The following is a 16,260-nucleotide window of genomic DNA, read 5'->3' on the forward strand; positions in this document are numbered from 1 at the left end:
ACGGACTATGCGACAAGTCACATTACCATTATACCCGAATCCAATGACTTGCTAGTTGGTCTTCTCAGGAACGGCACTCCAACTCAGGAACATTTACCACCACTCTGCACATCGCTGCTTGGTGATAGAATTCTCAAGAAGACACAGAGCGGTCAAGAATTAAGGAACACATGGTACAGTTTATTACACATAGAAGTAAACACTAACAGATTAGAAATATATCATACACGGGCTACTTGTTGCGGACTATGTCACACAACAGCCAATTTATATGCCTCTCCTCCTATCGCGGAATGAGGAGGCAATCCCGCACAGCCGTAAACGAGGTGAAAAATACCCGAAGTAGTCGTTCAAGTTATTTACAATGTTGGCGTGGTTACAAAATTCGTACAATGATTATACATTTTAGCAGTATCTCTTGTACATGGTTACTATAATTCGGCATGTATCATCGGTCTAACCGGCATTGGTATTAAATAACCCAAACTTGTCCATGACAAACAAGTAACCATATATTTAATAACAAATGTTAAAACTCATAATAATGCACTACCACATTAAAATGTTTGTCCAACATTCCGATAATCGCCCATTTTCTATGCTATAGGCACAATCGATCATAACAAATCATAATCGAAACGGTTAAATTGAATCGGTTCCACCGAATTTCGTTACAATATATATATATATATATATATATTTCTTTTTTTTTTCACAAATGCAATAACATCAATCATGGCACTTTGTGGGGCACCACCAAACACTTTAAACAGTAAGTATTGAATTATGCATTTTAGGGGACATTTAAATTAGGCAAACATAAGACAAAAGTCTGATATCAGTTCAAATCCACTGAAAATTTAACTAGCATTATTTTTCTGTTTGTTTTGATGCAATACGTATAATAGATGCATGCTTTTAAAAATCAGATAACAACAAAGTAGAAAGTGCATTTGGTACACAACCAGAGTTGATAATCTCTGCAGATCAACAGAAATATGATCTTGCAGGGTAAAATGAAACATATATATCTATATACATGTTATTTTCTTTTGAAGAAATATATATATTATTTCCTTTTGAAGAAATGTATATATTATTTTCTTTGAAGAAATATATATATTATCTTCTTTTGAAGACAATATCACACTTCGGTCAACAAAAAATGGAAAATTGCACATATCAATCATGCACAATGAAATCTCAGAAAAAAAAATATTCAAAAAAGTGTATCTTCATATACTTTCTTGAGAGAATAAAACTGAATATTGCAAAAAAACAAACAAACCCAACAACAACAACCAATATGGTAGTCAGCATTTGGGTTTAAAGATGGGAAAATTGCACGTAATGCACACAATACTTAACCATACTAAAGACAGCTTAAAACATGATTTGCATATAAATTCAATTCAATTTTCATTTTCCACTCAAGGGGTGGGACAGACAAAGGCTTGTTTTCAGAGGGGTCCACACATACTTTCTTATTTTTGATGACAAAATCATATAAAAAATGGTGACTGCCATATGAAGCTGACAGCTCTGGATAGATCATCACAATTATGGTATGAGATCTTGCACAGTAAAAACATCCTGTGAAATACACTTGTACATCACAAGTGTTATATTGCAAACGACTTTCTGTTGAGTTCAGATATCACATGACTTTTCAACATTCACTAGATTCCACTCTGAACATACTGAAGGTAAATGAATTTTATTGCACTTTCATCCATGCAGATTTCAGTCACAAAAATGCCATGCCCTAAACATTGCCTCCCTTCTTCAACAAATGGGAGAAAATGTTGCAATTCACGCAAATGTGACCATCAAGCACACATCATTCTCTCCTTCTGCCTGGATTTGTTTGCAGAGGCCAACGATTCTCCCTGGGATGATGGCTGCTGCTTCCTCTTTACTCCTTTGTGACCTTCACCCTTTGCCCTCTGCCCTCCAGCCTTTTGTGCACCAGGGGCATGGCTCTGGCAATGTCCTTCACACAGGACAAACCATTCCTGACCAGCAGGCCGAGTCTCCTCCAGATCTGCCCTGGTGGTAGGTGGAGATCTTGCTGTCCATCAAGTAGCTGCAATATGGGTAAAGATGGGTTAAGTGAGAGGGTAAGATCTTCCATGCCATGGATGAATTTGGATGATACGTTATAATTCTGCGATATAAATTGTTATATCAAACCACACACATATACTTGACAACTTCCTTAACCCGAGAGGAATACAAATGTTATGTAGCCCATCCTTAACAATTTCTCCCGATACACTGTGCATCCTGAGCACAAACACACCTCACAGTCTAAGACATGATGAGTATGAAAATAACTGGCTCAAAACCAACGATCATCATAAAATGTCAAACATACTATCTGGCTATACTTTGAAATGAACGTGATGATCCTACCTTCATGAGCATTGATAGTATCTTTTCAACACCACCAAATGACCTTTTGAAATGCAAGTTTTGGTTCAAAGGTCAATCAAATCCATGAATGGAAAATTATCATGTCATATTAAATCCAATGGCAGCTATTGCTGGATGGTTGTGACACCTGACAATAGTCATGGGGTTCATGTAAAGTACACCAGGGTTTAGAGGTCACTGCACTCACCTCCTCAATCTGGGCTACGATGAACATCAGTCTCTTCACCATTTGTCTCCACCCACTCTGACCCAATCTTAGCTTCATCGGACCTTTCCACAGCAAGACACACAGGTACTCCAACAGTCCTCGGATCTGCGTTTGAAATTAGATAGCACCGTTGGAACTCAAAATTTGCAACCTGAACGTAACAATCATGACAACATAACAATTATGACTGCATAAAAGAGTGTTCTTACTTTTGCATTTCAAATTGCTTTTCTTTTTAATATTCCACACATAGTGGAGTATGAATACCAACAGCTATATAAGAAAGACCTTTCAAAATACAGCTCAGTTCAGTGTATTCACAAAAAGTTGACACACTTCTACTAACGCATGCTCCACATATTAAAGATAATATAAAGTTTTGGTACCTCAAAAGTTTCCCTGACTTTCCTTGTCCTCTAGTTTGTGTTTCAGGTTAAAGTACCTTTCATATACTGTAAAACATGATATATTCGCGGCATGAAATTTTCGCGAATTGGAGCCGACAGCCCTTTTTGTGGCATGAAATTTTCGCGAATTGCCACTGGTGTTCAATGCATGTAGTGTAGGCAAAAACTTTCGCGTGCATTTTAATTTTGCGAATTTTGGCGCTCGCGAAATTCGCGAAATTAAAATGCACGCGAAAATTTCTCGTTTTACAGTAACTAACTCTATGAGACTTACTCGCCCCAAAGTGCTCTCATGTCTTAGTAATCATGCAATAATGGTTTCATACCAGAGCCGCCACCGTATGGCGGCGAGGTAGTACACGTATTGTACGAAACCATTATTGCATGATAACTGCGACCAGCAGCGTGCTGCCCCATATGCATAGCTAACTGCGACCAGCAGCCCCATAAGCATAGCTAAATGGGGCTTCGCATTGTAGCATACAGGATCATGACAGATTTAGTATCGCGGGTAAATATCAACTTAAAATCCAAAAATTTCTTCAATTTGAAGACTTACCAGTTAAGTTGAAGTATTGAAAACAGGCTTCCGGCAACGTTTGGTTTTGCCAATAGTCCCTTTCTGTTGGAATTGATGACTGAATGTGACTTGGTCGAGAGGACCTTGGGAGAGCTACACTGAATTGATGGCCAGCGCATGCACACACAAACATCTTATCCGTTCATGGATTTGAAATATGTTCGCATGTGATGTGTGCGCATGCGCTGGCCGTAGTAATCAGTGTATGTAGCTCTCCCAAGGTCCTCTCGACCGAGTCACATTCAGTCATCAATTCGAACAGAAAGGGATTATTGGCAGAACCAAACGTTGCCCGAAGCCTGTTTTCAATACTTCAACTTAATTGGTAAGTCTTCAAATTGAAGAATTTTTTTGATTTTAAGTAAATATTTACCCGCGATACTAAATCTGTCATGATCCTGAATGCTACAATGCGAAGCCCCATTACGCTATGCGTATGTGGCTGCTGGTCGCAGTTAATTGCATGATTACTAAGAAATGAGAGCACTTTGGGGTGAGTAAGTCTCACAGTGTTAGTTATATGAAAGGTACTTTAACCTGAAACACGGAAATTCAGGGAAACTTTTGAGGTACCAAAACTTTTTATTGTCTTTAAACAAGAATGGAAGCAAGCACAAATAATGGCTCTTACCTCCACTGAGAAGATGACAATATTATATGCCTCGCCGAGGAGCTCCTTCAATCTCTGCTGCTCCTCTTCACTGTTGCACCATGTCATCAGACTTTCTTGTCCATCGCCTCTGAAGTGACCACTTGTGATGACCCTGAGGTCATCCTGAAGTCCGGGAGATGGCTTGCAGTCTGAGTTCAAAAACTGGGGAAGACAACACAGAGTAAGAGATGAGTATAAGTGGTATGAAGGGTAAAATTTTAACCGGATCATCAAATTCTTTGAGACAAAAACTTAAAAAAAAAAAGATGTGTCAAATTTCAACTTTTAGATGAAATTCTTTGAGGCTAGACGGCCGACTGCTTTTCAAAGCTCACACCCACCAAGTCCTGGAAACATGAACACATTCCTCAAGAATACTATGAGCACTTTCCTACAATCTCTATCAGCCACCTGCTTACGAAGTTACAGCTCATAACTACACCAACCAGGCTTACCATTCTCGCAGCAAGAGCCCGGGCTACTCTGTGCTTCTGAACGATGACCTCGCGCTTCACTTTTAATCGGTTCTCAATGGCATATTCACTGAAGATGGCTGCAGATCGCCGCCGATGGAAGAGCCATATCGTCTGAAAGGGTAAATAGACATACACACACACACAAAGAAAAAAAACGAAGAATAGGTGAAGTGTTCATTGAGACTGGTAAACAATTATACGATTCATGCATACGATTATTCTACACTCACTCACTATGATACCCATTCTGAAAAAGGCCTCTTTTACAGAAAAAAAGACTTCCCGAAACAAGTTGAAAGTGAACAATTTCATGTTTATCCACTCCTGATCAAATACAAAATTTGTTGTTGTGTTATCATTTTGCAATTAACTATTATGTCCAGCACTGAAAATGTGGAATATTTCAATGCATGAACTTGAAAAATTGATATAATATAATATGATAATATATATATATATTTTTTTTTCATGGGGGGGGGGGGGTATGCACAGGTAGAGCGTCACTGCCAAATCATAAACAAATGACATTCAATGAAACTGGCCCACCCCAACATGAGCAAAAAGTGCCAGGACATTTAAACATCTCATGCAACAACTGCTGTAAGATACCTGAATTTACAGCAGCAAGAAAAAAGGGACTCACCTCCAAATTTTCGGGATTCTTGGGACACGGACTGTCAGCTCTATCCCATTTGTGTTCTTCCCACGCACAAAGACATTCCCAGCAGAAGCTAAAGCCACACCTGCACATCATGTGAGAACAGCCATGGAACTTCTCTATGGGATACTGGCATTTGGCACACCTCTTCACATCCACACTCCTGACCCGCTCACTGTCTTCTTCAGCTGTAAAGGGATGTACAACCAACGGTGACCAACAACTTAGTGTCTCAGGCAAAGAATTCATCTAAAGGGTGTTTTCAACCATGTCTCCAAGGGTTAAATTAGCTGTAAAATCAAAGAAGCCCACTGCTCTCTTGCAACCATATTTGGTTACTTCATTTTCTAATTCTTTCAAAACATGGAACAAGTCAAGTGATATTTCTTTCGGGTCTAATTTCCTCAAAGGTTTGGGTTTATGAGTGTTTACACTCTAAGGTGGTACAAAAATACAATTGATAAATGTCATCTACTAAACAATAATTTCACAAAGCCAGCTGCTTTCCAAATATGAGGGAAAATCACATTTCCAGTTTCAATGCTACATATCTCTTGCATGTATGGTTTTCATAACTTATTCATGGTGACACATTTGTTTTTCGTTAATGTAACAGTCCCTCTTTTTTCATAAGGTAAATATGCAAAAAGTGGCAAGTGGTAAGTTGAGAACAATTTCATAAATGAACACATTTAGATATTCCACATACGATATTGAGCAAATGTATTCTGATCAAACTTTTGACATTGTACAATGTACCACAGTTATATTACAAGAGGACAAGTCTGACCAGATGAGTCCAAACCTTAAGATATAATTTTCTGCATTTGTCTCTCAGTCTGTCACCACTAAGAGAGAGCTGGAGCAGTTCTTACCTTTTACATCCAGGGCTTCCCAGTGTTTGGAAGCTTGCCTGCAGCTAGCCGGCCAGTGTGCCTCCTTCTGACACAGGGAGCACCACCTCAATCCACACTCACAGAGGACTGGCAGCCCTACACCACTGGCTGAACCCAACTCTGGGACTCCAACCTTGACGAGGCGACCACAGCGGGAGTTTGGACACCACTTCCACTGCTTGTGGAGGCTGATGCGGTTGTCCTGGAGACGAGCAAGGTGGAGGCTGACCAGACTGTCCGGCAGCATGGAGAGCAACGTGGTCCTGTCCATCACTGTCTGGCACTTGTACGCCTATAACCAAAGGAAAAGCCATCATGAGGGTCAGGAAAAAAGAGTTATCTCATCTGTCATAGACATTAAAAAACAAGACAAAACAAAACCAAAGAAGAAATAATAGCCTCCAATGTGATCTTCTCAGCTGCCACAGACTCTGAAGAATGGGCTCATGTTTATGGTCCATACAGCACCAAAAACTTACACAAAGATCTGAGAGGTGATATATAAAAATGAAAAAATTATCAAATACAAGTGTACTTAAGGGCAGAAACATACAATCCCAATACATCATAATGGATGCTTACATACAAATGTCTTGGCTGATGAGGGTACACATGATGATGATGAAGAATAACTCACAAAACCCACACAATATAGCATACAAAATACATAGAACACTAATGCCAAGGATATATGCATGTAAGGAACAAAATATTAAGAACTGCATTTCGAAAACAAAGGTAATGGGACTTGATGTTCATCCCAGCTTTATTAATTTTGATTTCAGTGAAACCTCTCTGTTGTGACTTCAATGATATGTCCTTATCTAAATCTTAATTTCTCAGGTAATTTTATCCAAAACTTATAGCACACACATATTGCATGTCTCATTAACACATGAACTACAGCAGATATAATTTTTTTTTTCTTTAGTGGGTTGTCAATACTAATGTTCTTGTTTAGATCACCACTATTAAATTTTAGTTTCCTCTGCAGAAAAGCATAAATGATTCAGACGTGACCAAAATATGTCCATTCCGTGCAAGCTACTGTTGGATGGTTAGATAAACAGAGACAAATAAATGATATTGCATATTAGTGAACTTCTATCACAATTTTTGTATATGACACTTGAATTGGCATATCCAAAAAAAAAGGGGGGGGTCTAATCCAAGTGTATCATATAAAAAAAAAAAATAAGAAAAATCAACTCTGAAACTCACTGGACAGTGAATGACCGTCTCAGTCATCTGGACCCTGCTCACGATATGCTGCACCCAGCATTCTTCACAGAACCAGTGTTGGCATGGCAACAGGGCCAATCCCCCATCACCACCAAGGCAAGATGGAGCTGATCGACTCTCATAGCAGATTCCACAGAAGTCCTCTCTCGAACCCTCAGAGGTGCAGTGGTCTTCCAACACTGTGGCGTCCTATATGAATGTAAAGATGACAACATATCAGTTCCTGCCTCAACGCTGAATGCCCCTACAAGTCAACTAAAATATGACAGGAAATTCCATGTTGCAATTATTTTGGCTACATAAATTGGAGATGTCATAGTATTACATGAACACAAATTCTTGTCAAAGCAATTACACAGCATTATTTCTTCTCTGCACATGTGAGCATTGATTAGTATGCATACTCAGTCAGTGTTTTAGTATTTTGCACGATAGCTATTACCCATGTGTATTAGCTACCGGAAATTCTGCACTTTGTGAACACTTGATATCCAGATAAGAGTGTGCTCAAACATGGAAAGGGACCACACGTCCAAATTATGATGGTAACGTGTTTCTTACTGTTATTTACAGGGTACACGGTGCATTTCAAAATGTTCCTTTACCCCGTACTTATTTGTTCTGCAGTTGGTCAATTAGCATAAAACTCTGGCATGATTATTGATTGTTTTCAAATAGCAACTAATCCTCTCCTCCTTTGGCCATAGTGTATCCTATTGTTGCTATCATTCTTGTTTACTTTCACAGAGTTATGACATCAGACTTATGGGCTAGAAAGGAACAGTGTATGAAGTGTTTCTATGAAAATCATCACAGTATGTGAAATTCAATGTACTTGCATTTTTATTCTTTTGTTTTTGTTTTTAGTATACCCTTAGGTGATTGATTGCTGCTGATAGAAGAAGTATCTGATAAGCCCCTGCCATTACATGGTTTCTATTTCGTCCTTACCGATTCTTGTGAGACAGCTTCGGCCTCAAGTTGTAAATGGACATCCTCAGTTGTGCCAAAGTCTGTAGTCCATCCCATAAGAGACTGTGATATGTTCCATGTCATGCCTGGCTTCACTATTGCTGGATAGACACAGTTCTCTTTTCCTTTCCTGTTGTGCAATATAAATGATGAGTAATACAAGTTACATCACGCTCCACACTGAGTAACTCTAAATAAAAACTTATGAATCTTGCACAAGTCTAATTATTTTGTCATCTGTTCTGTCAGAGTTCATGCCAAAATAGATAAATCCTTTATTCATTCATTCATTTAAATGATAGTACCAAGTATCATTAGAAAACTAGAAATGTCGCTATGGCGACTGATGCCTCCGCCATAATGCATGATTCTCCCAATAGATGTATAGTACAATGTCTTCACAATGTGTGATGACAGTTTCACATAACTGGCAAAATATCGAATTAACAGGTTTGTCAGAAATATCTTGAATGATCACTTTCCATGAACTGGGTTTGCTATAATTGTCTATTAAAGAGTGCAGGTACACATATTTGGGGAATTGAAAATTTTTACTGGACTTCTGACCGACCTTATTATAAGTTTATGCATTGAGTATAATCTTCAAGGTATGAAGAAAGAGTGTAATTACAGTACAAAATATATATTTTTTTTTCATTTAAAACTGACCTTTGACCCTTAACCTTTGACCTTTGACCTTCTGGCTGGAAATTTCCAAGAGAATCTCCATTAAGTAATACATGTACATATATTAAATCTTAAAACTAATGATGCAATCATTGCATATACTAGTATATGAGGGAAATAGTAACATTTTGAGGAGTTGACCTTGACCTTTGACCCCCTGACTATTGACCCATGACCCCTAAATTCCCTAGATAATCCCTGCCAGTCAGTACATGCATAGGTACCAAGTTCCATGAAGATACATTGAACCATTTGCGAGAAAAGTGATATTGCAATATTTTCACCTACCCTTTGACCTTTTGACCTTTGACCTTATGACATGAAACTCTCTCTGGAGAATCTTTATGCAGTAGTACATGTCAACACTAAGTTTCAAGAAAATAACTGCAGGCATTGCATAGATATGGGGGAAATAGCAACATTTTTAGCATTTGACCTTGACCTTTTGACCTTTGACCTCTTGTCAATGTCACTAAAATCTACTCAACTTGAGGGCTTTTTACACTTGTAAATTTTTGCTTAGCCCCGGACTAACGGTGGGGCTAAGGGGGGGGGGGGGCCTTAGCCCCACCGTTGGTACGGGACTATCCTTAGCCCACTTTCTGTTTACACTCGTTTTTGCCAAAGTGGGCTAGCCCCACCGATAGTACGGTACTATCTGGCCCTGCAAAATAGCAGGGGTTAGCACCGCAATTGCGGTGCTAGCACCGCAATTGCGGTGCCAAGCAAGTGAGTGTAAACAGAACGAAAAAATAATCCTGGGCTAAGCGACGGAGACGAAGTCCGACCCTCACTGACCAATCAGAAACGAGGTAATCAAGTGCTGCCGGTGCATGCGTGTAAGTGTACAGTACACAGCGTATTTATGAATATTCATGTGGTTTGGAAAGTCCGGGGCTAAGAAATACGAGTGTAAAAAGGTCAGTTTTCTCCTTAGCCCCGGACAAGAGATAGTACGGGACTAATTGGCGAGTGTAAAAAGCTGAAAAAATTGGTACGGGACTAACGATAGTCCTGGGTCAGAGAAAGTCCGGGGTTAGGAAACACAAGTGTAAAAAGCCCTTAATTGTCCAATCATACATCATCCTTGGACCAAGTTTGGTGAAAGCTGCTTCATCCAGTTTTGAGTTATCACGTAAACAGATAAATTTTAGGATTTGACCTTAATCTTTGACCTTTGACCTCTGTCCGATTTCACTGAAAAACTAATTAAGTAATTGTCCCATCATACATCATCCTCCAACAAAGTTTGGTGAAATTTGCTCCATCCAGTCTTGAGTTATCGCGTAAACGAATACAATTTCATGATTTGACCTTGACCTTTGACCTTTGACCTTTGGCCGATTGCACCCAAAATCTAATCAAATCATTGCCCCATCATACTTCATACTTGGACCAAGTTTGGTAAAATTCCAGTAAATATTACTCAAGTTATCACGTAAACGAAAGCGGACGGACGTACATACGGACGTACGTACGGACGTACGGACGGACGGACGGACAACCCGAAAACATAATGCCTCCGGCACCACTTCGTGGTGGAGGCATAAAAAAAATAAATAGATAATGCCTCTGACACTATTACACTGAGGAAGCTCAAAATATGACAGCATACCGCTCAAGAGAGGACACAGCTTTTTGCACCTCCTGCAATAAGGGCACAAGAGACGGAGGGTCAGTTTCTGGACATGACAGACCCTGTCCTGCAGAGTGTAGCTCATCCAGTGGAATGTTTGCATTGCAAAGTCGCATCCTGGAAAAAGGGATGGGGGAGGGAGAGATTATAAGTTGTGAGGATTATTTCTCATACCAGTACCAGTCATATTCACTGTATTCTATCAAGTCGACTATCTCACACGCAGTCAAATCAACAGAGTCATCATATAGTATTGCAGGAGTTATTTTTCATAAGTGCATACATAGTAATGATATCATTTATCATGTAATGATAACTATAACATTAGTGATACACAAACATGCATGAGAAAAGAAGAAGAAATAACAGTGAGATGACATAAAGTACATAACAGATGAAAAAAAAGCTCCTCATACTCTTAAACCTGTGTAAAAATAACATTCCTGTTATAGCAAACATAGTTCTAAGAAATTTCATTGCAAAGAAGTAAAAATTAAGGTCCAAAACGATTATCTACATATCTTTGTACACTTTATTTGGTAATAATGAAATCTGACATATATAACAAAAGAAAATTGCTGGCCTCAAGAAATTGGTTTAAATGGGAGTCACCCGTATAGGACTGCTTACTTAAAGATTATATCTTATATCATACAAAACAAAGTATCACAAATTGTCTGCAGCTACCTCAGATTAACAGCATCAGAAGGCTTTTCGGAGAGGTCTTCCTGAACGGTAAACACAGCTGTGATGTACCCGATGCTGCTTCCTTTGACAGCCACAGAAAACCTCCTTGGATCGGCCATTCCTTCCACGTAGCCATTCGCAAAGTCCCTTTTCAGCGAGTCAGGAAGCACAGCGTCTGACGGAATCCTGCCGAGGTCTATCCAGGAGACGACAGGATCCTCCACCAGGTTTGTGGGCAGGGAACCATCAGAGTCGAAGCCACTGTCAGACGCATCTGAGGTGCTATGCTTCGCCTCGTCCTCAGAGTCAACAGTCTCCACAGCGAACATTTCCTTGGGCTCATAGATTGCACTGCCCTTGCCATACTGCATTGTTGGATGCGATGTGGCAGTGTTCGAACAGTCTACAAACTCAGCCTCTCCATTTCTTTTTGGCAGTCTCGATTTCCTCCTACCTGCACCATTCTTGGATTTGTTACGACGTCCTTGCGTGATGAATGAACCGAGAAATGTCTTTACGTCTTCTCCACGTTTGATGTACTCGTTGCACTCATCTGTATCGTTGGCTGAAAACAGTACTTCGCCTTCCTCATTAACATAGCCATTGTTAGAGACTTTTCCATCCCATTTTGGGTCATCCCACAGATCTGCTTTTTTCCTTTTGACAGGCGGATGTCCTACTAGCTCTGCTTCACGTCTTCTGTACCACCCTGGAAGAAACACCAAACCACAAAAATATAAACCTCGTACAAATCAGCTGAAGTCATATATATGCATGTTTCAATGATAGAATGCATCAAGCAAACAGTAATTCCTCAGAACTTGTGGTATAACTGTGATAAGAACTATATACAGTACTTATCTTTTGATGACATTTTCATATTTGTAAATATACTGTATATCCACTTTGAGGTATGGCTATGTTTGGTTGAAATGCCTAGATATGGTTCATTTTCAATCTGACTTTGTCATCTCATTTCTTTTCTGTGCATAAGAATCACTTGCTTACTAGACATGTGAATAAAAAAAAAAAGATAAGGACAAATTTTACTTTACCAACAATGGCTGCCACATACAACTTTTGTGTAGGATGTATGAATGCAAACTGCATGCAATAACAACCCATTTATATTCTGCTGTGTATGCACTACAGTTTTAACCTCTGTTTTGAAATTTGTGTGTGTTTGTGCATGTTTTTTGCCCTTTTCCCTTGAAACCCCCCAAAAAACAACAACAAACAAACCTAAACTTGAGGTCTGGAAATTATTTTGTTGATCACTTGATGCTATCTTTAGATGATTCTATAGACCTAACAGGTATGTATGCTCTATGTTTATTCACTACATACATTTAAGTAGAATAATGAGTGATGTCTCTTTTATGATTGCATATTTGATTTCATTTTTGTGTGCATTACCATCACAAGTATTATATTACTCACATTTACTTCACATGGAAACATTAAATTTCTTGATAAATGAAAGAAAGATATTATTCAGAGGGGTGAAGGTTCAGGCGTGAGTTTCTTCAGTTTGTCTCCCTCTACAAATTAGATTTGTTAAGATCACAACTTTTTTCCGACATGTTTGTTAATTTACAGATCAGGGGGGTGTTTCATCAACGAGTTCGTCGGAGGTTTTCACCGACAAATTTGAAAAGCTACTGAAATCCTTGCGTCTGATTGGCTGATTGCAAATTTGTCGGTAAAAACCTCAGACGAACTTGTTGATGAAACGCCCCCTGCAGTTGCGATCTTAACAAATCTAATTTGTAGAGGGAGACAAACTGAAGAAACTCACACCTGATTAAATTTCTTTGCTAAGCCTGGCAAAGGAAAAATGCAATGCAGCACTACTTACGAAACCATCCAGGACTTGTTAAATCTTCCAGGTTCTGTTCCTTCTCAGTGTTCCAAGGGAACTGATATTTGCGCCTTGGTGTAATAACTTCATATCGTATCTCTGCTTCTCCTGGCGCCACCATCCCTTGGTGGTGGGGCCTGTCCCATCGTGGGTACCTGCCCTCAACCTCAATCCTCCTTCCTGTGCGCGCCCGCTCCAGACGCCGCTCTCTTAGTTCTGCTCTTCTATTACGTACTGTTGCCTGGCTAATCCTAAGGTCGTTTTCATAAGAGAACCTGTTTCCTCTCGCCTTCCTGCACTTCTGTGAGGCACGCGAGTTGTGGACAGCTTTGCAATCTGCCACTGTGCTGCTGCTGAAGCGGGAGTAGAGGTGCCGTTCAACCAAGGCAACTCTGTAATCGCGTTCCTCGTGAAATGCCTCATCTGCAATATTCTCTGCAATGATGTCGGGCAGGAGCCATCTCTTGCGCTTATTCAAAGAGTACAAGACTAATTCCTGTCTGATCCAGACATCTGGCATGGAAATCAATAAAAGAACTCACATCAATCAAAAGTCACATTAGATATGTAATATCTTTGTTCATGTGTGACTAAAATGAAGGCCTGATTATTTCACTTCATGACAATATTAGACAATATCAATATAATATGTTTACATTCATAATCATGCACATGAAGAAGAGTACTTTTCAGTGAATTCAGAATTTCAGTGACTCATTTCAAAAGATATCCCGTGAAATGCACAAAAGAGCTAGGATATTCAATTCCCCCCCCCCCAACAAAAAACAGTCATACCTTGTTACTTTTTCTTAAATATAACTCCATTCATTACCAAGTTTTTGCTGCATTGTTGCTCATTTAGGTGATTTTGGGCATTTACAATGTAGTCAAAGGGGGGAAAATACTCACCTTCCCTGGTTGTCTCCAAACCCCCATCATCAACTGCTGTGGCATAATCCTTCAACACACTATCAGACCCAAAATTGAGGGACTTCAAGATGACATTCTGGTCTTTAAGGTTGAGGCGAGGGCAACACTTCCGGCGGACACACAACCAGTTCCGCATTGTTTGCCCTGTTGCAACACCTAATTTTTTTCCCCGACGCTGCACCATTTTGGCCAAAAGATGTCACAGTCTCGTTACCTAAATTGAAAGAAAATGAGTTGTTGGGAGTTGTAAACAGTATCTATAACATTTTGAATGACAGGTAGAGGGTGTAGCCTGTAGAGGTGGGGGATTGGGATAATCGAACAATTGGAAATTGGATTCTCATCCCAGTGTCCATGTCTGAAAGTTTCAATGTGCATCTTCTTCTTCTTCATCTCCAAACTGCAAATATACAATTCACCATTGGGTGTATGGTCACATTATCTGGCAGGTCAGTAATTTTTTAGAGTCTATTGTATTGTGTACGTACAATGCCCATTAAGCATTTTTACAAAGTCTGGTCAAAGTAGTCATACACATTAACTTTCAGTGAAATATCCCCCAGGGGTCCAGGAAGCAGACTGAAGCTTCTGGACCAATGATGAAGGATGCATTCTCTCCTAGTCCTATTGTCAAGTCCAAACATTTCAGCCTGCGGGCAGGCTGTGCTTTGAGGGATATGTAGCAGTAGGGCCTACATGTTCCCCAAACAAGCAAGCATACTCATGAACCCCCTCATGCAGACTTGTCAACAGAAAATGTATCCGTAGCGGTACTATAATGTTAACTACACCATGCTGTAAGCCTGTAATTGGATTCTACCATGGTCAGTACCAGTCTCTAGCTACTCCTCCTGTACGATCGTGGCGTGGAGCAGTCTTTTTCTCAATTATGTCATCGACTCCTGTTTATTTAGCTATGAACTAGACTAGTCTAGACAGAAAGATCCGTCTGTCCGGAGGAGTCTTTTATTTTTTTGCCATTAACGCTGTCCTCCAGCACGGGATCCGTGAAGCCAGACGCAGTCTCCGCGGATACATTCCCCGACGGACAGATAAAATTTACAGACCGATCTTTCGGTCAAGCTATGAACATGACACCTGCCTAGTATACTTTGTAATGTTTGGTTACGGTTTAATACGCCTTTAAACTCCTATTACCGGTAAATTTTACCGGTGCAATAAATTCATTTTATATTATTAGGCTATCTTATTTATTACGAAGAACTTACTTGTAATATTTCTCGGTCTGGTGCCACACAAACGAGCTTTAATAGCAATCCAATCACTTCTTCGGGCATTCGCGTGTTCCACAGCCAGGGGCTGGGTAAAAAGTGGTTGAAAATGCATGGTATCATCAGTGTTTATACTTTTCAGTACGTGCAACGGTGCTCCCTCGAAATTGGACTACACTTTCTTGCTGTGGCGCAATGCCGCTTACCTCGTTTGTGAATGTACGCGACTGATCAATACGTACGTTTCTATTTGTGTCCAAAACAAGAACTTCATATGGAACGCCAAGAAAGTCACTATAAAAAAAATCCACATTTTAGCTACAGCAGAGACAAAGCAAGTGTGATTTTATAGGTAAAAAAAGGAAAGAAAAGAAAAAAAAAACTTTATAATTTGACAGACACTACAAACTTATCTTTAACTTCGTATGTAAAATTACGGCCAAATAAGGAAAAATAACTAAAAAGATAAGGAAAAGAACAAGGGACTTAATCATTGACCACTACGGGGTATCTGAATAAAATGCCAACAAAAGGGTCTATATCGCTCATGCATATACCGGTAATCATTTTACTTTCTGTTATGCTTCATGACTTCGACAATCTTATTTTGGCAGAGGTTTTCACTGTGGTATCGTTAAAAAAAGATAAATATATATATATATATATATATATACACACACTTACCGGTACATGATTTTTG

At 39.5% G+C, this 16,260-nt stretch overlaps 1 protein-coding gene across 1 annotated transcript; it reads right to left on the reverse strand.

Annotated features, from left to right (window-relative positions):
• Positions 1-1,742: 1,742 nt before the first annotated feature.
• On the reverse strand, positions 1,743-15,763 carry LOC139738216 (uncharacterized). The gene is made up of 13 exons (XM_071648871.1): positions 15,558-15,763; positions 14,308-14,542; positions 13,396-13,911; positions 11,538-12,246; positions 10,830-10,967; positions 8,507-8,657; positions 7,535-7,744; positions 6,293-6,605; positions 5,403-5,605; positions 4,739-4,870; positions 4,263-4,445; positions 2,624-2,749; positions 1,743-2,086 (listed from the first exon to the last, which is right to left on the reverse strand). The coding sequence occupies exons 2-13, from the start codon at positions 14,510-14,512 to the stop codon at positions 1,916-1,918; spliced, it is 3,057 nt and encodes a 1,018-aa protein (XP_071504972.1). The 5' UTR covers positions 14,513-14,542; positions 15,558-15,763; the 3' UTR covers positions 1,743-1,915.
• Positions 15,764-16,260: the final 497 nt, after the last annotated feature.

Source organism: Diadema antillarum, unplaced genomic scaffold, assembly GCF_040938485.1.
Source record: "Diadema antillarum isolate AM-2024a unplaced genomic scaffold, OU_Dant_1.0 seq00000731_RagTag, whole genome shotgun sequence".
Classification (NCBI taxonomy): Eukaryota; Metazoa; Echinodermata; class Echinoidea; order Diadematoida; family Diadematidae; genus Diadema; species Diadema antillarum.

Bases quoted from the DNA above. Each gene is read 5' to 3' on its own strand.
- LOC139738216 (XM_071648871.1), bottom strand. From the start codon at position 14,512: ATGGTGCAGCGTCGGGGAAAAAAATTAGGTGTTGCAACAGGGCAAACA. The intron at 6,606-7,534 runs GTGAGTTTCAGA...CTTTGGTTATAG, and splicing joins AGACGGTCATTCACTGTCCA to GCGTACAAGTGCCAGACAGT. The intron at 4,871-5,402 runs GTGAGTCCCTTT...TTACCCTTTCAG, and splicing joins AGAATCCCGAAAATTTGGAG to ACGATATGGCTCTTCCATCG.